The sequence below is a fragment of the Branchiostoma belcheri genome, unplaced genomic scaffold, assembly GCF_001625305.1.
Source record: "Branchiostoma belcheri isolate BF01 breed outbred unplaced genomic scaffold, Haploidv18h27 scaffold3, whole genome shotgun sequence".
Lineage (NCBI taxonomy): Eukaryota > Metazoa > Chordata > Leptocardii > Amphioxiformes > Branchiostomatidae > Branchiostoma > Branchiostoma belcheri.
This window is the reverse complement of record NW_017803909.1, coordinates 1,888,620-1,912,513: the sequence shown is the minus strand read 5'-3', so window position 1 is coordinate 1,912,513 and position 23,894 is coordinate 1,888,620. Positions and strand designations below refer to the sequence as shown.

At 38.5% G+C, this 23,894-nt stretch overlaps 2 protein-coding genes across 5 annotated transcripts; one reads left to right on the top strand and one right to left on the bottom strand.

Moving 5' to 3' along the window:
- Window positions 1-600: 600 nt before the first annotated feature.
- LOC109473637 (calcium-transporting ATPase type 2C member 1-like) lies at window positions 601-15,193 on the bottom strand. 3 transcript variants are annotated; one of them, XM_019773570.1, is made up of 27 exons: window positions 14,927-15,193; window positions 13,780-13,821; window positions 12,873-13,082; window positions 12,419-12,508; window positions 11,996-12,031; window positions 11,810-11,871; window positions 11,560-11,668; window positions 10,979-11,134; window positions 10,612-10,680; window positions 10,352-10,427; window positions 9,800-9,866; window positions 8,883-9,007; window positions 8,305-8,402; window positions 7,820-7,915; window positions 7,462-7,551; window positions 7,046-7,186; window positions 6,462-6,618; window positions 5,877-6,047; window positions 5,558-5,655; window positions 5,204-5,254; window positions 4,775-4,941; window positions 4,365-4,433; window positions 4,062-4,178; window positions 3,556-3,703; window positions 3,140-3,235; window positions 2,683-2,824; window positions 601-2,246 (listed from the first exon to the last, which is right to left on the bottom strand). In XM_019773570.1, the coding sequence occupies exons 1-27, from the start codon at window positions 15,008-15,010 to the stop codon at window positions 2,122-2,124; spliced, it is 2,892 nt and encodes a 963-aa protein (XP_019629129.1). In that variant the 5' UTR covers window positions 15,011-15,193; the 3' UTR covers window positions 601-2,121. The 3 variants fall into 3 exon arrangements, with proteins under 3 accessions (XP_019629129.1, XP_019629130.1, XP_019629131.1); XM_019773571.1 differs by having other exon boundaries at window positions 7,082-7,186; XM_019773572.1 differs by lacking the exon at window positions 13,780-13,821.
- Window positions 15,194-15,571: 378 nt separating this feature from the next.
- Window positions 15,572-23,892, top strand: LOC109473638 (mdm2-binding protein-like). 2 transcript variants are annotated; one of them, XM_019773574.1, is made up of 25 exons: window positions 15,572-15,729; window positions 15,890-15,982; window positions 16,164-16,243; window positions 16,385-16,560; window positions 16,762-16,823; window positions 16,952-17,006; window positions 17,273-17,359; window positions 17,656-17,788; window positions 17,881-17,972; window positions 18,074-18,122; window positions 18,287-18,381; window positions 18,587-18,659; window positions 18,767-18,884; window positions 19,107-19,277; window positions 19,475-19,588; window positions 19,743-19,913; window positions 20,089-20,164; window positions 20,282-20,352; window positions 20,653-20,741; window positions 20,960-21,066; window positions 21,243-21,509; window positions 21,862-22,108; window positions 22,267-22,380; window positions 22,793-22,858; window positions 23,165-23,892. In XM_019773574.1, exons 1-25 carry the CDS (start codon window positions 15,687-15,689, stop codon window positions 23,186-23,188), a joined length of 2,673 nt encoding a protein of 890 aa, XP_019629133.1. In that variant the 5' UTR covers window positions 15,572-15,686; the 3' UTR covers window positions 23,189-23,892. The 2 variants fall into 2 exon arrangements, with proteins under 2 accessions (XP_019629133.1, XP_019629132.1); XM_019773573.1 differs by having other exon boundaries at window positions 20,957-21,066.
- The last annotated feature ends 2 nt before the right edge of the window (window positions 23,893-23,894 follow it).

Here is a 23,894-nt window from a genome sequence, read left to right as displayed (position 1 = left end):
ATGCCCAGGATACGCCCATTGACGTCAGTACGGCGAAGATCGACCATATATCTTGAGGAAAACAGATAGAGCGAAGATATAAGCGTGCAAATCTCTTTAGAGTTGTCGACATCCCGCGAACGAGCGTTGACCAGTGATACATTGTACATGTACATGTCTTTCAAGGGAGATGCATCGGGCATTGTCGGCACCATATTTCGGACGCTGTGCATAAGTGACCAAGAACATCGTGAAACGAATGAGGTTAAAACCTCCTTGCTGAAAATAAATAAATCAGTAATTACTACTACGCCCGCAAAACTTGAAGAGATTTATGCGCCTAGGGCATATGATTCATAGGTTTGCAATTGATGACACTCAGCCATTCTCCACCGACCCTTTAGGGCATATATTGCATACCTTTGCAGCTCTGCAACTCAAATACCAATTCTAACCTGCGTGGATACATGTCTTTAGAAAAACCAGTGCTCTTACGTTAGCATCACAAGAGACTACCATTGGAATATAGTCAAATACATGTATCTGTGTCTTATGAGAAGTTATAACCATAAAGGCTGTAAGCGAATTTGCCACAAAAAGACATTCAAGTATCAGTAGTAATTATTTAAATACAACTTTTATTCAGTGCTTTTCCTATCACAAGATGTTGGCAATGTTGTAAAAGAACTTTCTTTTTGTTTGTTCCACCTCATGATGCACCAAACTACTCTGGTCCATTACTTTACAGATGAACAAACAGTAATCATTGCAAATACTCTGAATCAACATAAGTACATCATAACATGTCACCTTTTACAATAACACTTCATTTGTGTATGTTTGTAACACAGTGCACAATATACTGTAATCTCTTTGGACTCGTCCATATTGAAATCTCAAAATAGAAGACAGCAGATAGGAACATTTTCACCCTACTTTCAGTCAACTTTTATGAACAATGAGATCTTGGGCTTTCACCTATTCTTTAAAAAAAGGTTTCGTCCTTCATAATCTTTAAAATGGAGCAGTCCTATTAACACTTACATGTATGTCACCTACAGACATACAAGGTCCACAAACTGAACAACACCTGACACCATGGATGCCCATCTATAGTATACCAGTAATACATGTCACATTAAAGGTAAATGTGAAGGTAGTCCCATAGTCCTTTTTCAGGCCGTAGGGGCAGTGGATTGTTAAACCACTGTCTCTTGGGCATGGTATTGAAAGGCAGTGCCTATCCCCTCAACTTCCGTCTTTTACCTCTCCAACCGAAGTCAAGTACCCATTTTACAACTGGGTGGAGTGAGGAAAGTAATGTGAAGTGCCTTTCCCAAGGGACCTCTTGGTCCTGAGCCAAACATGCTACTGCTAAGCCGCAGGACCCTACATTTCACATTACCAGATCTTCAATTACCTTACACTTGTTATTGAAGGCTGTGATGTTACTTTTGCTGCACTCACATCATGAAAAAGTCCACTTAATAAGTGACAACCAAATTCACGATTTCTGTATTAGGACAAAATAAACTTGTGATCATTTTTTGTCAAATTTATATGTCCTTTTGATATCTTCACAAAAATGAAGTACATGTAATCTAATAAACTTTTTTACATGAAGAGTGCACAATTAAAAACAGCACTGGATAAACTATTAATACTCCACATAATCTCTTAACAAATAATCACATGTACTCATGTCACTCATCATAGAGAACAATTAATGTTGTAAAACAACCTGTACATGTAAGTATAAAACACAATGGTACAAATAATTAATACACGTTAGAGGCATATTACATACTGATATGTGCAAGGTCAACACATTAAGTAGAAGGCATTTTTGGTCAGAGTGGAAATGAAAAACAAAATCACGATACTATAAAAAGCTCATCTTCAGCTTAGTGCAATCACTATATAGTCATTACAAATCTGTTTCAGTGCAGCTTTACTTTAATTTCACAAGAATCTCGTGGAATAACGGACAGTACAATTAGGTAGTTAAGTGCACATGAACTCTAACTTTTTAAGTACACGAAGAGAAAACTAAACTGGCCTTCTCCCATCTTATGTAAAATGCTCATTGGTGTATGATTATAAACAAAGACCATTGGCCCCAGCTCCCAGCATGCTGCTGTGTCATACATAATCAAACTCATCAATCTTGACTTGGTCGTACGGTTTGGTCTGTACATTTTGGATCAGTTTTTTAACTTCTGATGCGATGAAGACTGTTGAGGTAAGTGCCACCAGGAGAACAATATCTGAGGGGAGAAAAAAACATGTGTAAGAGAATATGTACATTGTAAATATTCCAGCCTGAAGGTTTAACATGTCCAAAATAAATTCTAGGCATTCATATCATCTCTTTGTCATTCAAATTTCCTACTACATTTTTTCGATAATCATATATTTCACACTAACTAAACATGATCAGAAATGCTATTCTGCAAGTTTTAGAGTGAATGATTCAAAGATGCAAAATTCTAGTGGTAATGTTTTAGTTACTGCTTTCTGATTCATCATCATGTATCACAAACAATAGCAATGACGTCAATATAGTGACACTTTATTGCAAATACATGCCTGGGGGCTAATTTCAGGTACAAACATCGTGTATGGAAAAGAAAATACAATGATGTAAGAGACTAATCTAACATTATACTACATTCTACAAATAATAACAGGGCCTGTATGTACCTTCAAATCTGAGTGCCTCCGTTTGGAACACCCTCTGTAGGGGTGGGAAGTAGATGACTAACAGCTGGCCAATAATGGAGCCTCCAACAGCATACAGGAACACACGGTTGGTGAACAGACCTATCTTAAAAATGGACTTAGTCTGCAAACAATAAAAAAGACAAATACTTTAGGTTGTTAAATGGTAACATGATAAGACGACAATATGTTCTTACAGCCGTATATTTGTTTACAGCCATAGGACAAGTCAGCTGGGAAATGTTGAACAAACTAAAGTAAAATAGTTCCCTTTTAGAACTTATCCAGCCTGTCACACGTGTCACAAGCTGAATAAAAGTTCTAAGCATACTGCAGCATACTGACGTATATATGTAGCCTCTGTGAACCCAAGACAAAGAGAGGGTAAAGAAATGAACACAAAGAAAAGTCTCCATGTTGGATAGAACATGTTTGTTACCTGTGATCTGGAGCTGAGGGCGTTGAACATGTCAAAGAACACAAAGCAGGTGAAGGTCATGGTTGTGTCCCGTGGGGTGATGATGTTGTCCATCATCTGTAGGAACAATGGCAAGGTCAAGGTCAAACTGTGAAGTATGACTTTAACACACCTGTATGTACTAGTATACATGTACTAGCTGTTCCAGCCACTTTGCTATAGGAAGCCATGGAAACGAACATTATTGACACGTTTTCTGCATGTCCAAGTGTATCTACATATTCACTTGTATTTACATGTTCAGGTGTATCAACATGTTCATGTGTATCTACATGTTCAGGTGTATCTACATGTTTACATGTACTGTATCTACATATTCAGGTGTATCAACATGTTCTCATGTATCTACATAATATGCACATTGTATCAATATTCACCTCTCTGTGGAAGACCCAGAGAGTCCCACAGACGATGATAATAGCTGACATGAGGATGTTCCCTAGGAGAGACCTGGTGATGATGGAGTCTTTGACACCTCGAGGAGGTTTCCTCACAACGTCCTTGTCTACAGGCTCCACTCCCAGACTGTAGGGCATGACAGTTGAACATTTAGCCTGGTAAACTACCACTTCATCTACTACATGTTAACATACTATTGAAACATACATACATTTAGAGGGAACACTTCATATACAAATGTATATCCACAGGCGACAATAATAATACACCTAGTTGTTTAAAAGGTAAAAGCAACAAAAGATTTGTGAGAGATACATTGCATACTCACCAGAATCAAGAAGGCAGTCACTTTAGAGATTTGGTAATTTGCAAACAGTCTCAAGACAGGGTTTCTAAGATCCACTGAAAATTTGTTTTCTTCAGTATGAAAGTGTGATGCTGTACTTGACAACTGTATGCCATACAGGTATGAAATGTAGCGAACCTTTGAGCAGGAGGTCCGTCCATGATGATGTTGATCCAGAGGATCTGCATGGCGTTGAGAGGGTTAGGCAGACCACTCATTGTGGACAGGGCTATCAGAGACAGGGCTGCTATACTCCTGTATATAACAACAGAAGGGCAAGATTAACCCTTCATCATAGTGCAGATTTTTTTTTAAAATTTCATATAATACTAGTAATAGTGCTGTAATTGTGCTTTGCTAGTCATAAAAACTGACCATATATTAATGGAGTAACTCTTTTAATAGGGACAAAGTGTTGCAGAAGAAAAGCTGCAAACTTACGTGCTGAGCTGGAATCTCACAAAGTTCTTGATGTTGTAGAAGATGCTCTTCCCCTCTTCAATTGCAGACCTGAAGAAATCAACAAACACGGTCAATTGGGTAAAACCTCAGCCATTCCAAGGACTTCTGATGAAATTGTACTGCTTCTCTACTTTGTGCTCAGCATTTATGTACTACCAGTGAACTAGCCCCTACTGTTTTAGCGTAGCAGTGTGACCAAAGGGCTAAAGAAATGGAGATGGGCAATGCCCCTTACACCATGTAGTGTGAGAAAGACTTTAACTTAACTTTCTTGAACATCTCATCGACTTTTTAAAACAATGATGCTCCAACCTATTTCAGTAATTGTAACATGTTGGTAATGAAGATCACAATAAGGAGATTGTATGTGTTCTATATTAAAGTCTTACATGATAGTGAAGAAGTCGTCATCCACTAAGATCATGTCGGCTGCCTCCTTACAGACATCTGTCCCCACCTTCCCCATGGCCACCCCAATGTCAGCTGTCTTCAGGGCCACTGCATCGTTCACCCCATCTCCAGTCATACACACGATGTCTCCATTAGCTTGGACAGCCTGGTGTTTACAACAATGGGAAAGGTTTTTAGTATAATCCATACTTCTGAAAGCCTGAGTGGTGCAGATAAAATTTGTCTGGTGCAGGTAATTTTCAATGTTACCTGCAGGTATTAAAGTATGCATAAAAAGTATCTTGAGCCCTGTAAACTGTTAACTATATTCAAGATCAGCTTAAAAAAACAATTCAAAGTCTAATATGGGCCACTACGTGGTTGCAAAACACAATACATTGTCTTGGGTTCAAGAAGTTGGAGTATACCTTGACAATCTTCAGCTTGTGTCTTGGGCTTGTTCTGTAGAACACTGAGACCTGTAAGGATTAACAACAGTCTCTAGTAAGTTGATAGAAGTGAAAGACGTCCCAAATGAAATAATACTAGTGATGGCATAACCCTTTTCAATCTCTTTTCTCTAGCCATACAAAACATAGTTAGACAGAAAAGATATTTTATTTCATTTCCAATTACTTATTTTAGCAGGAAATGCACACATACTCTACTACTGTTTTTTTACTAGTTCAGTATTGTAGAAAAAACAGCTACAAATAGTACTAATTGTAGACATGATTGTCTTTTGAGTAGTTTCTTTGTAGTTTGGTTGTACATGTACATACTGAGTGAATCCTGTGTGACAGCTCCATGATGTCAATCTTCTCTATCTCCTCCCCAGACATGGCCTGGCTGCCATGGGCATACAGACCGAGTCTGCTGCCTATAGGGGCACAGTCATACATTCTATCATCTTCTCATTCACAGTACATCACCAAGAGAACACTTCAAATACAGGCAATGTTATTCCAAAGCATACAAAAAAAATAAGAGAAGCATTTAGAGAGTAATGAAATATTTTCCCCATAGTCATGACAACAGGAAAATGATAGACATTTTCTGATAAACATTTTCTACAGATCTAGACAAATTTCAGTAACTCACCAATAGCGACTGCCGTGTCCTCCGAGTCTCCAGTCACCATCTTGATGTGCACCCCTCCCCCCTGTAGGGTCCGTATGGACTCTGCCACTCCAGGACGGGGAGGGTCGATGATGCCCACCATCCCCACAAACGTCAGCTTCCCCAGGGCCGGGCCTCTCGCCATCCCCAGAACTGTAGGATACATGTAATTCAGGAAAATTAATGCTTTCTATGTTCACCTTTGCAGAAAGAAGGAAAACATATTGTTTCTCCTTCTTCCTCCTCTTCTTTTGTTCCAAACAAATAAGTCAACGACCTGGACAAGATGTCTGTCACTATGGTAACTGGTTCTGTAGCAGACATCCTGTGGTGTTGGGTAATGGGTATGAATAAACAGAGCAGTACTGTAGTTTGTCAGGCTAGACCATGTGAAGGTAAACATAATATGCAATTTGCTTTGCAAATGTTACTTTTCTATAGTTTTCTTTCAGTTTCCATTTGTAATACAAACCAAACGAATGCTACCCTTGTTGGGGAAATATAATTGTAACCATTGCAGTACATTGTTACAGGATTCTGACTAAAAGACCATCTAGCTGACTGTACCTCTGAGGCCAGCCCTGCCCATGAGCTGTGCGTTGTGGTAGTACTCTGCCAGCTGTTTCTCAGTGAGAGGGATGGCTGTACCCCGGCTGTTGTAGGTCGCACACTGCTGTAACACCTGCTCTATGGCACCTTTCATGAAGTATTCCTCAGTCTCCTTCTACAAAAGGATAAACACATGGATTTCAGGAAATCTGGATATTACAATGTTTAATGGAAAAATATCTCAATTAGATCTCAAGCTCCAGAAGACTTCAGATGTCTAGAGAAACTAGATTTCTATGGAACCACATGTTGCTATACATCTAAGAAACCATGAAATCAGATAAAGCTGATCAATACCATCATATGTGCACATATCAGTGACAGGTCTCCTCTGAACTTCAACAGTACATGTCATTGTGTACTACATGTACAAATGTATATTCTACATCCATGTACTAGTATCAGGTCCTCATACTTCCCAACAGTAGGGTCAGGCTACTGTGCAATATAGCATATTTTGTGGTGGAAAGAAGCAGGACCTTAGGGACTACAGTGCTTCATCAGGACAAGACAACAGCTTAAGAAGACTGATGCATGCCCACCACTTGTAACCTGCTGAACCTGGAGTGACTCAATACCTCCTTGTTCCGTGGAGCACACTTCACAGCCATCCACTTCTTCTCTGAGCTGAAGGGGATTTCATCCAGCCTGTTATAGTGGGACTGGACTCTGAACAAACCCAGCTGTGGAGAAACATAACATCACTGATCATCCATGGAGTCAAGTACATTCTATTCTTACAATGAAGTACAATATGCAAACTTATAAGTAAGAAGAAAACAGTTTTGACAGTTACTTGCCAGCAAAAATGTAAGATGCTACCCCCAATTATTTCCTTAAAATGTTGTATCCAGTTGGTATGTGTGACAAAATTCATGACATGATAATTATTATGGCAAAAATAAGTGGCTATTATTCCAACATTGTGTATCAAGCAGGTCTTTCTCAGAAGCCTCACCTTCATGCCAAATGCCACAAGAGCGCCCTCTGTTGGCTGCCCCAGGAGCTGCTCTTTCCTGATCTCAGCATTATTGCACAAACAACCAACCTGGAACATAAACATAGATAAACAACATGGCCATGCCTTTTTCTCTTGAGGTCTATTATATTTACAGGACCGGAATGTATATATAGACTATGGTTGTTCAGTTTATACATACACAATCTATAAGAATTATGCCCAGTAATTTGACATCCAATATAACAAGGTGCATAACTCACAAATTACATTTTGTACTGAAAAAGAATATCCGTTAAACACTGAAAACCGGTACAAATGTATGAATGTTGAAAAGTCATCAATAATATTGTGTTACCTCTGCAATCTGCCATATTGATGCGTGTAGGTGTCTGTCAGCTTCAGCACCCTCCACATACACCATGCCTTCTGAGTTATACCCCACTCCTGTCACCTGCAGACAGGTAACTTCACTTAGTACAATCCTAACCTTCACATACTCAATTCATGTTAGGGACATAAACTGCATTTTGTACAGTTTACTACAATAATCTCTATGTACTCTAACCAAGTGTTGCTGTCCTTGGTACTGAAACTGCAATATACAGGAATTGATAATTTTTTAAGCCACAAAACTGGAAATGACCTGTGTTGACTTTCGAACCTCAAGACTACCCTTGTCAGTAGTGGAAGAAAGCTGGCAGATGCCATCTGAAAGCTCAATGCTTATATCATAAGTCATGTGTAAAAGTTTAATTCCTTCCTTTTATTATGTTCCTTCTAAGCACCAAGAATTTGTGTGAAGTAAATGCATGCATACTGTTCATACAATGTAAGTCCTACCTCCGCTATAATTCCATCAGCAGTGACTACAGAGGTGACAGTCATCTCATTCTTGGTCAGGGTCCCAGTCTTGTCTGAACAGATCACGTTTACACAGCCTGGCAGGGCACACAGGGTATCAAATATCAACACAACATGACCTACATGTACACATAAACTTTGGCACAAGACAATCCACATTTAGTGCCAATGCATTGTGTGTCACCAAGGGCATTCAAATTTCAATGTCTAAATGAAGAAGAACCTTTGTGGTCCAGTGTGACCTTTGCTACCATATACTACTCTTAGGATATTAGGCAGGTTTGGCATTGTGTAAGTTTGTTTGAGATTTCTTTCAATTAAATTGATGCCATATCTTAACATTGAATAATTGAAGAGTCACAATTCATACAAAACAAAAATCATACACAAATCCAATTTAGTAAAAGATATATTGTATAACTATGCATTGTAAAAGTGCCATATTTATATTAAAAATGATAAATAACAGTCAGTCCTTGGAAGCTTCTCTCCACCAGCAAAAAAACAAGTTACAATAATTATTAGAGACTTGTAGATATTGAAAAAAAACTGCTGACCTAAAGTTTCCACAATAGGCAGTTTCTTGACAATGGCATTTCTCTTGGCCATGCGCATGACTCCCAGGGCCAGTGTGACTGTGACCACGATTGGCAGACCTTCAGGAATGGCAGCCACTGCCAAACTGTCAGATATAACACAAACACATTAGTAAAACTTAGGTGCATGCACATCTACAACCTTTTCTCTGTAAATAATTCTCTGTTTCATCAGGTTGGTGAATGACTGAATATCAAAATGCAGACATTTCGAAAAGAAAAACAGAGATATATTCCCACAGATAGAAAAGGTTGTATGAATATCAAAGTTCTTTATTCACAACCACTTATTTTACTTTATTGATGATGAAAATGACAGATGCTCATTGAAATGTTAGTCCTTGTAAAACAAGTGATTGTGAATAAAGAACTTTGATGTTCATACAACCCTTCTATATGTGGGAATTTCTGTTTTTCTTTGTTTTAGGAGCCATCATCCACCCTTAAACCTCAGAAGTATTAACTACATCATACTTCTGTCTCTTACAGCACATAAAGCATAATCATAAAGAAATGCAAAAATGTAACTGTCTGTAGAGTGTACAATGTAGAGTGTACAATTATGAATAATTGAGTGCTGCACCGTAAATTGTCTGCACAGAAAAGGTATTCTTATGCGGCACTGTGACTTCTTTCCAAAGCTAAGATTATTTATTGCAATAAATAATGCATTATTTCTTGTGTGGCAAAAGAGAAAAAAAGTATCAGTACATTTAAGTTGCCTGATCCTATTCAAATAAAGAAAAACATAAAAGATAACAGGCAACATCAATAGGCTTTGTTCCACCCACGCATTGTTTACTTTCATCATGATTAATATGTTTTCATAGTCAATTGTACATGTGATAACAACATCAGTTTAACCAGGATCTCCCTACCTGACTCCCACTGTAAACATGTCCAGCATCTTTCTGCCCTGGAGCCAGCCGAGCAGCATGATCAAACCTGACAGGGGAGAGATAGAAAATTAGAATCATAACAACAAAATTAGAATTATAACAACGGTTACAACATTAATATTGGTACTATAGACCTGACACTTCGCAAATGGAGATGGGAGTGGTAATATTTTGGCAAAACATCATTGTTAATACATACATATTAGAACAAGGACACTCCAGTGTACATAAACATCATTACGTCATATAGTACTACCGGTAATACTAGTATACACTTTAGTAAGTTATAGTGGTATGCCCTGAATATTGGCTTGAAGGTAGAATGGTTCTGTCAGCTTGTGCTGTTTGACTTTCACTTCAACAATCGCCTCAGAAAAGTCAAGATACAACTGAACAAATATCTGACCAAAGGCATATTGCCTATTGCCTAGAATTATTGAACTACTTGAGTTCTGTTGCAAAGGCTATGGTATAATGTAAATATTGAACCTTAGTGTGTACTAAAATAAGGTACCGAACACATGTACCCACCAATTATACAGAAAGAATAGAAGGACAACTGCTTTCCCAGCAAACCCATGTTCTTCTGAAGAGGTGTCTTTGGAGCCTGCAATTTAAGGAATGGCGAAAGTTAGATATATCAAAAATTTTCCTATTTGATGAAATGAAACTTTCAAATCCAGATGCATACTTTCACAGGTATCATACATACAGTTGGCTTGAACAATATTTTGAAAAAAATGTATACACTTTTTTCACACAGACTAGTAAAAAAAATGGTGAGCCCTTACCTCTTCTCCCTGCATCATCTTAAAGATTTCCCCAAATTCTGAGTTCTCCCCAATCCCTATAACTATTCCCTGTAAAGTAAAACAGAACAAAAAATTAAAGTTTCTTTCAAATTATCTAGTACATGATTTCATTAACTTTGTGTATGTAAGAAATAAACCATTACATACAGTGACATCGTCATTTCCATACTTAAACAATACTGTACAACTAATACTAGTACTACATGTACATGGTACCCTATAGATCTATGACATCTAATTTACTACAAAAATACTTTTAACACAATACAGAACAAAGATAGCATTCAGTTAATCAAGCAAATTAAAACAGAGAATTTGTTTTGATGTGCAGAAGATGTTCTCCTACCTTCCCCCTCCCACACCTCACAAGAGTACCCATGAAGGCAATGTTCTTCTTGTTAGCCACGCCTAAGTTACCAGCCAGTTTCTGTGGGAATGTGAACTTGGTACTGGGCTCTGTCTCTCCTGTAAAACTGGACTCATCTATCTGCAGGTCCACAGCCTGGATGGGAAATGGAACAGAACAGCAATGATCAACTTTATTAAAATGAATTTTTGAATATCCAGAGGAAGAATAATTACAGCTTTATGAAATTGCAGAATAGCTCATCGTCACAGCTTTACCATCTAGAAAAGTGAAAAATGCTTCATAAAAAAGTTTTTGAATCCTTTGCTTGTAATTATATATGTTAACATACTGTTAGCTTGTAATAGAGGAAGACATAACAGAACAGTTCACCTGCTAAGTATACAAAATGAATTGTATGTATCTACTACAAAGATCGACATTTGCTCAAAAGCAAATACAGCATATTTCAATCCACCTCCCCCTGCCTCCCTATCCAGAACATTTATGTTCATATAATCTAACCTATATCTGATGCCAAAGAGCTAATACACAGTGGGGAAAAGCTTAACAAGACCTACTTCAAATAATCTGACATCAGCAGGCACCCTGTCTCCTACTGAGAGGTGCACAGTGTCACCAGGGACCAGGTCTCGTGCCAGAAAAACTTTCAGCTTTTCTTCACGCACACTGAAACACGAGAAAAACATGGCAGTTACTCCACAAGTTATGTAGGAACTCTGTATTAGTCAAGATATATCAAAGTTGTATGAAAGCAGGCAAGGTATTGCTAAGTTGGTATTGGAGGTATAAAACACATAATGGTTTTACCAATGACAAGATGGTGGCATCAGCTTGGTCAGCTCCTCCAGTGATTTCTCTGACCGGTACTCCTGTGTAAGGAAGTTCACAATAAAATAGAGTTCACTGATATCTCAAGGGTTTTAAAATTTTCATACATCAGGATAATGTACTTCACTTTCACCTACCATGAGTGTAGAGAGGAAAAGTACCTACCTGTACAAAGGCAACTGTTACTACAATGATGATTGCCTGAAACAGAGAATTGTGTATTTGTTAACCATTAGGTACTGGCAAAACTGCAAAGTTGTACTCCATTTTACAAAAATAAAGCTGCTGCCTTCTCCCTGCTGTCTAATCCCATTCCCAATAGATAATTGGCAGCAAATGGCTAAGCATCCTGAAGTTAAACATCACCATAGCTACCAACAAATTTCATCAGTGAACAACAGAGTGTTCTGACAAATACTTAAATAACATTACTTGGCAACAACAGCTAAACACACAAAGCCTTTTGCTTACTATTACTTTAGCATGGCAACACTAGCACTAAAGAGTTGACCACTTGGCCTACTCTCTCCAGTGACTGCCCAATGTATAATTTTAGGTAAAACTCTACATATGTGAGATAGAACTTACCACTGTGATACTGACTGCATCATCAAACTGTCTCATACAGATGGAGATGAACGCTGAAGCAAGCAGCAGCATTATCAGTGGGTCTTTGAACTGGATGGAAAATAAGAGAAAAATAAACTCTAGGTTAAGTCATCTTTACCTGCTACAATCATTTTGTATATAAAAAATTAATATTTCATACGTAGTATAATCAAGTTGCTTAGCTATATACATTTGAAATCTTTTATGATTGACCACCTAATCAGATGATCAACTCTTTAGCTTTTGATTAAAAAAATTCATGTTTGTATAACTTTAAAATCACAGAAAGAATCTAACTTTTTACAACACTTTTTATTTTCCTTTGGTAATTACATGTATGTCAACATTGAGGCATCTGTAAATTTCTGTGAATGTGATTCTGTTGTGAAATGCATCTGGTAAAAAAAGTTCACAAAAACATCACGATACCCACCTGCCCAAGATATTTCTTCCATAGAGGCTCATCCTCGTTAATCTCAAAGTCATTATGGCCGTGGATCTGCCGTCTCCTGGCGGCCTCCTCGTGGGTGAGACCGCGGTGAAAGTCTGCTCCCAGGGCGTACTGGACGTCCTCCGCGGACATCTGAGCCGCGTCGGCAGACTTAATGGTCCTCACAGCCATCTCAGGGTTCATCAAGATCACCTACAAAAATACAGCGAAGTCTGTTTTTAAACTATGTATGATCTCTACACAAAATTCTTTCTTCAACTTTAAGCACACATTATACAATGCATAAAGGTTCCGACTTTCTTCCCTCACCTGGACCTTTACACAGTGCTTTAAGATGTGCTTAAGGATGAGATTTTGTGCAGTGGATGTTGCAATTCAGGAAAGATACCAGACTTTAGAATGGCGAGAAAGCATGTAGCACCTCCCTCATGCCTGCATGAAGAACAGAGCTCCTAATGCTACCACCTGAGGAAATTATCCACCTTGGTTAAAAACAAGCTTGTTGGGAATAATGAAAAGCTGTTAATTAATGCAAATGTTAATGTTTATGCATGGCTCAGCAGAAAAAAATAACAAGCCATCTCCCAGCCTGGCCGTGCACAGCTTTGACCTGCCTCCTACTTAGTAATGATCGCTTACCCTGGCCACAGAGGCTTTTCATTGACGTCATAATAATAATGATCATAATTTTGCCCAGCAGCCATGTTGGTGGGTAAGTACACTATCTTACAGTGCATTTAACAGTCATACACTGTAATCCAGGTGCATGTGACATTATATGAACAGCCTGTACTCTGGTAGCAGACCAAAGCTGTGCATGACTCGATACCAGGCTAGCTATCCAAAGCTTGAGGCAAGAAAGACACCTTGCAGTCAGTACTTCCTCTACCTTATCTGTCAGCTGGATTTCAACAGCATCTTGCTTGGAATTCTGTGAAGAAAAAGGTTTTTTTAATCCAAACCAGGAAATGACATTTCCCTCATCAAGACAATACCACTGGTATATTATACCCTTAGTACTGAATGTACATGTACTTTACTATATCTGCACTAAAAGTAAAGGAACCATGTAGCATGAAATGCATGATACAAGATGCAAATAGGTGCTTAGTACAGTAATAGTGAATAAATGATTAACAGATTCCAAAGAAGAAAAACACACTCACAATAAACGTGACAGCTGTTTGCATTGTTACAACCAACTAAAAATGTCAAGGGTCATTTGGAGTGGGAGGTAACCCTTCCAGTATCAGGGCCATTATAGAATTTATGAACACAATGTCTGGCCCTGTGTAGCTGGTGTATCAAATTATGTGTATGAAAGGGAGTTAAACCGGTTCATCAACAGACACACAGACATGAAGAAGCCATGTCCAAATCTGCCTGACATTCAGATTGGGAACATTGGCACCTATATAGCTAAAGGCTTCTCTGCCCCATCCCATAATTTGCCGAATTTGCACACGCATAATCACATGACATGCATTCTCCTTCCTTGAGTCAAGGGTTAAAATGATGAATACCCTTTATGTACGTCTGTCTTCCTGACAATTCTCTTGCTTGCAATATTATTATATACCGTAATAATATGACTTACTATTGTTACAAAGAATACTAGTAGTAAGAATACAAGACCTATAATAATTTTAAAATAAAAATTGCAAACATGAGAATCCCTGTAACAGTCCTCATGCCTACATGTACTAGTACTAGTATGTATTCCTGTATACACAGTTCTCACCCATCTTAGGTGGGGTGGGAACCGGCAAATTAAATCACATCAGACATTATTACATGCTTTGTTAGTGGCGGTTGCTTTTCACACACCTCCATGTTTGTCCCAGGACAAATAATTTATTTGCAACACTTGTATAATTTATGGATTGTCTTGTAGGCATTGTGTACTTCTCAGAACTGCCTTTATAGCATGAAAAGCTCTTCATACGTGGCTCAAACTTAACGTCACGATGTAACCTTGTAAAATGGGCTAAGGACACCAATTCAAGTGAAGGTTTGTGGATGTTTTTAGCCCTTACCTGGCTGTCGGACGCGTCAGCTTCTCCTTGTTTCGGACATGCCCCTCCCTCACAACTCGGACTGTTCCCGTTTGTAGTCGCCATCTTGGTGGTGTTGCAGTTGACCAGGGCCGGACAGAAAGCGTCTAGTCATCGTTTTGACCAAAAGAGTCGCCGCTCAGGATCAAATGTCTGGGGGCATCACCTCTGTACGTGCAGTAATCAACTTTCGACGTCAACCAAGGCCGCCAGTCAGCCGCAAGGCTACGTACGCATGTGTTAGGGGTAGTCCACATACTTCCCTAGGGAAGTTAGATTTCGTTAAACGTTAACCAAATCCACAATCATACAATATAACTAGTTTGATACAATTGTCATATAAGTATTATAAGTAAAAAGTATGTGAGTAAATTCACTTGTTTTTTTGCTCCGCATTTATAAGGAAAAAAATTCGTCCAATTGATTTCACCCCTATTTATTTTGGAACAACCTTAAGTTGTCGTTCCCAGGCATCTGTCATTACTAATCCCATCTTTCCGCAAATGTTCATCCTAACTTTCATGGTTTATTTAAAAAATGTTCTACATCTTTTTATGACACCCGAAATATTATACTTCTGTTGTTTCCAGAAATTATGATTCTTAATATTTGCACCCTATAAAATTAGTGGTTTAGTCCAGTCACGTCCCCAGGCGATATTGTAGCATATGTTTGGCGGGAAAATTGAGACAATCAATTCAAAAGTAATATTATCAGGCGTTTCTCCATTTTAGCCGTTACTATGGACCAATACTTTCTCGTGGTGTATACTGGACATCCTAACGGTGAGCTTTGTATCGAAACATGTTCTTATTTTAATACATCAACCCGTCTATCTGTGCAAAGTTGTGTACTGGGGAGGGGGGCATGCAGTTTCTTGCATACTTTTTTTTTACAAGGAGTTTCAATTACTTAAATATGTATGTATGTATGTATGTCCCTTAGATGCAGATCTTAACGTTCTCCAAAGAGATATGCTTGATCTGATGCAATCATTGCAGACAGAAAGACGTCCGGCGCTTCAAACTTGGTTACAAGGTAAACAAAGTTGTAACTTTTAGATTCAAAAGTTATCTTCTTGATTCGAATATTTGTTGATATTAATGTTTGACAACTGGTTAATCTTATTTGATTATTAATTAGTTATTATGTGTTAATTATGCTGCAAGGATTTATGCAAATTATATCTATTTTCCTCACCATGGCATGCACCCAACAGACTGTCCCAACCAGGTCATCCATAGAGTACCCTGCCTGCATCTGGCATTTGTAACATCATGGGAGGGACATCTTACTCAGGTGAATAATAAATTGTGATCTTGTTATCATCATAACAGTTTGAAATCATCTGATACCTGTGTCATTTCCATGTTTCTCTTTTTGAAAGAAACGAGTTGGAAGTTCTACGACTGTCATGGACTAAACATTGATTTTACCCAGGAAAAGAAGAAAGGAATATCATCATCATCATCCTGGCACGCCTTAGATCAGACCTGTGGAGAAGAAGAAGAGTTCAAGAGATGCTGGGTACAGCAGGTAGAACAGCTGATGAAGAGCAGGTTGAAACCTTCACAGGAGACAAGAAAGGACCAAGAGGAAGACAACAAAGATATTGAGTCAGTGGCAACTTGTACTTTCTTCTTCCAGTGCCTATCTTGCTCTTCCTTTAATTAGAAAGTCTATGAGAACTTGAATGTGTCCTCGTTCAAAGAACAGAAATCTCCAGTAGAGTAAGTATTTTAGATAAGTTGATCACCATGTATTCTAAGCATTATTGAAAATAAGTAGTAGGGAATTTACTCTTACTTTTCCTTTAGGGCCCACATGGCGAATCTGGCTAATTCCATTCATGGACTTGCTGACCAACTTCCTGGTAGTGGTAGGTTTCTTTCAGATATTTGTCTTATAAAATACACATGCCTTATTACAATAACTTGGAAACCCTGAAGTCCATGACTCCAGATATAGAATTGTATTTTTAACAAACTTCTCATTCTCTCTTTCTAGACAGTTTTATGCTGAACATAGTTTGGATCTCGTCGTCAGAAGATGTCACAATAGAGTAAGTATTTTCCTATTTTAAATGGTAATTGTCATGTGTGAGTGATAACTATGCTTAACAGTCTACACATGTTACCAACTTCAAACTTGGCAATAGACTAATTCAGCCAAATTTTAGATTTTACACTGTATATGGAGTAAAGCCTTTTTTCTAAGTAGGAAAGCAGGAACAGATGATGTCTGCGTTACTTGAATGTATAAGAAATCAAAAGACCATGTTTTGATATACCCAAAAATATCTCTTTTTGTTTTCTCCACTAATATCAGGTCTCACATTCAACTGTTGGGAGCACTGAAGAGACTACATGACTGGCACCACGCCCATGTTAGGATAGTGTGCACATCATCAGAAAGGTTTGTATAACCCTTGGTTTGGTCACAAACTAAGTCATGCCTATTGGCTATAGTTGTCACCATGTAACCATTCTCGGTTATCTTTAAAAATTACCAGTGTCATTGTGTGCTTCACAAAATTTTACAGTTAAGTTATCATATTACAGTTTAGTCAATATGAAATACATTTTTATGTAACTTAACTACTTTCAAATGGGCTAAGAGGTACGTTAAAAATATTTGAATCATAATCCAAAACTGGGAAAGTTTTGTCTTGAGTCCTTTCAGAGAAAAGCAATCATTTATTACCTTTGCAGGATTACAAAGATGCAGATAGTGAGAAGTCTTGGTAACAATGCCAGCCAAGAGGAGTCACTGTCAGAAGCTTTGAAATGTTCCCTGAACCCCCTACATCTATGGAGAGGTTCTGTCCATGTCCATGAGTCTAAGGTGGGCTTTTCAAAATCTTATTGTATTTCTTCCTTAGGTTTAAGTTTTAATGTAGATGTAACCAAATTACCGTATGTTCTTTTTCCTAACAGGGTCCACAGTCTTTGTCCTTGCCAGGATTTTCACTAGAGTATAGGACAAACCCTCCCAGTATTGGAAGAATTAAGACTTCGTTGATGTCAGGGTAAGGAAAAAAATCCTTTTTTTCACAGTCAGTACAGGTTATTTGTGCAAAGAATTTTTCAGTACAATTATAATCGATCAACATGCCTTTTTACTTTGCAGGAAAGAATATAAAAGTACAAGTTTAGTAACAACAGAAGCTGAACATCATGTAAGTAACGTTACATATAACTGTTATTGTACTGACATTTTAAACATGCAAAAGTCAATACAAAGTTTGATCTCCTTCTGCCTTTTCTACTTGTAAAATGCAGAAACTTGATGTTATATGTTGAAGAAAAATAACCATAATTGTTTTCCATCCTACATTTTAAGGGTTCTCTTGAACTGAGCCAGCAGCTGGAACTGGTACAGGTGGTTCAGCTGGAAGATGTCCCACGCCACCTGATATCACCTGCAAGTCTCAACCTGTATCCTTCATCAAGTGTTCCATTCACCAGTTCATGATAATAGCTGTCATTGGCATGTATATAAGTTCTTCCTGCATCAAAACTATTATTAGTCACAACATTTGAACTAAAGATTTCTTAATGTTTGGCTGACTCTATCTACTAATAGTCTTCTTGATAAAATTTCTTAAGAGTTTTTTAATGGAATACCTTGACTTTGATCCAGTAAATTGTCAACAGAACATCCCAAAAGCCAGAGGTCCAGAACTTTGTATGAGGAAGTCACTGGGAATCCCAAGGTAATGTGCCTGGTTTTGATTATCATATTTCTTTCTTGATAATCCCAAACTCTGTACAAAAGTTTTAGTAAGCATAAGTATGTTGTGTTAATGTATACTATGAACAGATGGCCCTGCTGACCAGGCTGACCTGTACTAGAACACTGCTGCCTCTCAAGCCTTCCAAGGACCGCAGCACGCAGGAGTGGACAGACAAGTTCAAGAACAAACCGTCTGACATTGCAGGTTAGGACAGATCTGTAGCATATTGGTTTACTACAGCTATCCAGCATGTTGTGAACACAAAATAAATATGTAGTTGAGCTTGGAAGCCTCATCTGTATCACCATAGCTTTGTTACCATTGCTGTTTTAGTTTTTCTATTATAGTTGCCTTTCCCATAGTACAGTTCCAACACTATTCTGCAAGCCCCTATATTAAAGTGAGATTGTGTGCCATGGTTTGCAGCGCCCCCTGTTGAGGTGAAGGGAGCAGTGCATGACCTGCATTTGCTTGTTGTTGGGGATGGAGAGGGAGGCTGCATGGCACACATCCTGTACCCCCCTGCTCAACTAAATGGTGCTGTCCTGCACAGGCTGGCAACAATGGACAACCGACTGTTAGAAGACAAAAAAACTGGTAGGTGTGGAACACACAGGTATAAATCTTAAAATTATTTCTGTGCATATACTTTTTATTTAGTATCTATGACTATTTTAGAGCATCTTTGCCAAAAGTTTTACACTTAAAAATGAAATATTTTCTAGTTCACAAAAGAACCTTTTATATAAACACAGAATCAGTAGATCTTTATGAACATGACATTACCATTGCAGACCTGACACCAGTGGAGAACATACTGTGTCAGCTGCCAGACCTAACCAGTGGACTAGTGGGGATGGAGAAGGACCTCCTACAGCTGCAGGTGTTTGCACTGAAGATGTGGACAGGTGAGAATACCAGGTGTTACAAAATAAACTGTGGACATTAAGAAACAACAGAGCTAGGTTTGTTTACTGCTTCTCTGTACATAAAGTCAAAATTTCCTGTCAGGATCTAAAAACCTGATTTTTTTTCTTCATTTTTTTGTTCTTCCACAAACAGAAGAGAAGACTGCTGCTGGTCAGCCTCCACAGTTGACCTACCAGGAGATAGTGACAGTACTGAGTGCTGTGAAGGAGGAGTACTTAAAGAAAAGGCTGGGAGAGAGGAACATGGCTGAAACACATCTGTCCGGGAAAGGGCTGGATTTCACAAACATCAAATGTGCTTCTGGTAAGACAACGTTTCCTCAGGGTCTTACAACTGAAAGAAAGTTCACAGAATTAAAGATGGCTACTAGAAAAAAATTGTGCAATCAGAAGAATTCTTGGTAAGCGAAAAAACTACAATAGATGATATGGGGTTGCCCTGTTGTAAAAAGAATTCCATTTGTGCTGTACTTTTTCAGAGCTGGATCTGGACAGCAACTTGTGGCCAGAGAAGGAAGCTCTGATCAACAGGGAAACTATTGAGGAAATTGAAAAGTAAGTCATCAGATTTAAGTTGAAACTTTGTTGTGATGTTGAGAAGTTCATAAAATAATGTGTGATGTACATGTAGAGGCTGTGCCACCTCACTAACATTTATTAATTCTTTAACAGATCAATGAAACGTCAGAAGTCAGTGGATATTTTACTAGGAGGGCTGCAACCACCCAAACGAATGGACAATGGTTAGTGTATTAATTTTTATCTCATTAAGATTTTTTTACAGTATTGATTGGTACTTGTTTGTAAGGCAACTACAGCACCCAACAATTAAACAAAGTTATCAATAGGGTGTACATGTATGGTATGCCCATATATGATGACGCGTGTTGTACTTTCCATGGTGCTGATTGGCTGTCAATCATACTTTCCATGGTGCTGATTGGCTATCAAGTATACTTTGCATAGTGCTGATTGGCTATCAATTATACTTTCCATGGTGCTGATTGGCTATCTCTCACCCTTTCCATGGTGCTTACTTCCAGAAATCAAGTTAGATGCAGAGGAGTTCATCAAGCACTTCCAGTCCAATGGCATGGCTGCAAAAGACAACCTGACACCTCTACAGTTACCTGTAAGTTAACATTTTTTCCTGTGCTTCTGTGTATCATTTGCTCCAGCTTAACAATTTTACATGAAATCTTGATGCCATTTTGCGTAGTCATCATTCAACATACAGTGCTAGGGTGCTGTGTTTGTTTGTTGTATAATGACTGGCAAAGTTCAAGCTTTACATGAGACAAGAAACTGCAGTGTTCTATTTGTGTCCTATATATGTTGTCCATACAGAAGAAAGGAAAACTGAGACAACAGACAAAGCAGTCTCACGATGTAGAAGCAGAGCAGATGAAGGCCACACCCTTCTCAGAGGCAGTAAAAACAGACCTCCCTGGAATAGAGTAAGTCTCAAACATTTACCACACTGACAGGATCTATCCTGTTTTTTGAGTCCCTATGCTGATTTCTACAAGTATTATCAGTGTATTCCCTGTAGAGCTAGAGACTCTTCTTATCTGGAATCTTCTTATTAATCACGAGTCTCCCCTTTAAACTCCTCCTCCCCCTCTCCCATCAGGTACTGCCTGGACAGTAAACAGTCTGAGGACCAGGATGCTCGGATGTCACTCATCCAGTCTAGATACGTCAGCCATGAAACCTCCTCCACCTGCACCGTGGACAAGGCCTCCTCTCCTGCTACCATGGTAACCAGGTCAGCCACGCCCAAGAAACAGACTGCTAAGCATGCTGGGAGGAGAACCACCCCAAGGTCACAGAGGTCAGGCAGCAGCAGAGTGGAGAAGAGGAAGGCTGATGAGAGCTTGGAGAGGGGGCAGGGTAAAAGGTTAGTCTTAGAGAAAGTTGTGCATAATAAAGATCATCACAAGAACCACACATAGAAAAAGTGGGATCATTCGTCTTCCACTGCCAAAATTGGTCACGTTATATTGTTGCCGGTATCCATTGTCCATCCTTTTATTTTATTTTTATGTTACTACAATAACCTACAATAAGCCTCAAGCCTCAAGTTTCATTTTTAAGGCTCTTGAGCTACTTAGTACTTTCGATTTAGACTCCAATCTGACAATTCCAATTCAATGCAGCCATATACATAAACAGTACTTGACATTTCCATTAGGTACATGTAGATAAATATCTACAGTCTTATAACCATTGTTGTATGTTATTCTGCCCAGACATGCCAGTGTAAGTAAAGCAGGCCTGCCCCAGCATGTCAAAAGAGAGAGGACCCACAGTGCCCCTGTATCCAGGAGAACCAGAGCCACACCACAGACACACAGGACCTCCAGTTGTACAGACTCTACACAGGGTAGGGATAGAAGGAAGAGCTCTACAACTAGGGCTGCTACATCCAACCAGGGAACAGATTCATCAGGAAAACAACCGAACGCCACAGAAAAGAGATCAGACAGACACAAAAGGGTAAGGTTTGGTTTATCGCACACGTGTGGTTCTCTTATATATTTTACAAACACCATACAGCATCAAAGCAATGCACTGATAAACCTCTCAACCTTTAGAAAGAAATTATTATTGGCATTAAAGCAGGTATTAATTGATGTATTTAATCGACCCCCCAGAAACTGTGGCAAGTAGTGGATGAAGCTCTGACACAGAACGGTGTAGGAAGGACCCACAAGAAGTACAAAGCCTGTTGCACTCGCCTGTTTGAGATCTGCAAGATGTTCCTGAAGGTGAGCTTGTCTGTACCATTCCATCAACTTGCAGCAGGTAACTTCAGAGTGATGAAGTCAGTGGTTTTGTAGTTCTCCATGATCTGGTTTGAGCAGGTCCTGTGAAAAAGTGCCCTCTAGCAAATTCTGGCCAAACTGCAGACATTCCATACATGAATATTTCTCACCCCTACGGTATACAGTATGGTAGGTAAATATGAATTAAATATCCTGGATATAAATCTTATGACCAAATATTTCCAGCCAGAAAAAATTATGACATGTATATCACTCATAACTTTTCAAGTTTTCAAACTATGTTTTCAAGAAATGCTGGTAAAACAAAACTGCAGTGACAAATGATACCTACTACACGTAGCTGTCAACATTTTATCCACACGTAAGAACTGAAAATGTCAATTTCCCGTTGCAGGACTTAAAAAATTCCCACAATCTGGAGGATCACATGAAAAGGCTTGCAGAACAGAATGTGAAGCAGGTAAGATTTCACCTTGAAGCAAGCATTAACATTTAGTTGTTTTTTTAAAAGTCGTACTCTTCACAATATTTTTGTTTCATGGTATTGACTTTTTGCTAACCACACTGTACTCAACAGTTGTTTTCCTCCAGTACACATGTCCCTCACAATGAGTCACATCAACATAACTTGTATATGCATCCTATTGCAATGATGAGACCTGCATGCTTTGCAATGCCAAATCTATAACAATGACTACAAGGTATATGATACATGTACAAACTTTTTGCCCCACATTATAACAATTTATTTCCACCATTTTTGCAGGTTGTTGGTTTCTACACTGAGTAGAGGAGACAGCCTAGGGATATAGAGAACAGAAGATACGTTCTCTGTGTGTTCAGCATTGCTTCATACACCAATATGTTACACTGAAGCATTTTAATATTTTAATGAAACGAAAGATGGATTGCTGTAATTCTGTGAATTTTGAGCAAGTGATTTTTTCATCTGTTATTATCTGTCTTTGTACAGTGATAAGTATCATTATTGAATAAACTTTGCAAGAAAGACAGATTGATATGAGCCTTACTCTAAAGGAAGGGAACATAGATACAGACATCCATACATGTTGTGTCATGTTAACCAAGTGCTTGATTGTCATTTTATTGATACTAACAATTGATAGCTGCTAAAAGAAATGCCAAGATGATTGTTACCAAGTCCAGTCCACTTTTAACTAAATACAAATACATGTATTGCTTAAAAATATCAGGCCAATATCTTTGACATTGTCTAGTCCAGACATACTCTTGTCTTTTACTTACATGTATATTCCCTCTAGAAGCCCAAGCAGCAACTTACGTGTCTGGAACTACTTCATAAAGTAGTAGGCTAAGCCATAATCATTGCCCTCTAAATCACATTTCTTTCACCATTCACCATTATATACATACATGTATCTTTGCCTAATATATAATACTGATAATGATATACGGTGCAGGAAAACATTTAAGTACACATATTTAGGTACCTATCGATCAGTCCATTTACTTCA

What these genes read in the sequence shown, in the direction of transcription:
- LOC109473637 (XM_019773570.1), bottom strand. Translation starts at nt 15,010, where the DNA reads ATGGCGACTACAAACGGGAACAGTCCGAGTTGTGAGGGAGGGGCATGT. An exon ending in AAATCCAGCTGACAGATAAG is followed by an intron (nt 13,083 to 13,779) that starts GTAGAGGAAGTA and finishes GTATTTTTGTAG; the next exon opens with GTGATCTTGATGAACCCTGA. An exon ending in CTATTCTTTCTGTATAATTG is followed by an intron (nt 9,867 to 10,351) that starts GTGGGTACATGT and finishes CTCCCCTGTCAG; the next exon opens with GTTTGATCATGCTGCTCGGC.
- LOC109473638 (XM_019773573.1), top strand. Translation starts at nt 15,687, where the DNA reads ATGGACCAATACTTTCTCGTGGTGTATACTGGACATCCTAACG. An exon ending in CAAACCGTCTGACATTGCAG is followed by an intron (nt 18,885 to 19,106) that starts GTTAGGACAGAT and finishes CATGGTTTGCAG; the next exon opens with CGCCCCCTGTTGAGGTGAAG. An exon ending in ACTATTGAGGAAATTGAAAA is followed by an intron (nt 20,165 to 20,281) that starts GTAAGTCATCAG and finishes ATTCTTTAACAG; the next exon opens with ATCAATGAAACGTCAGAAGT.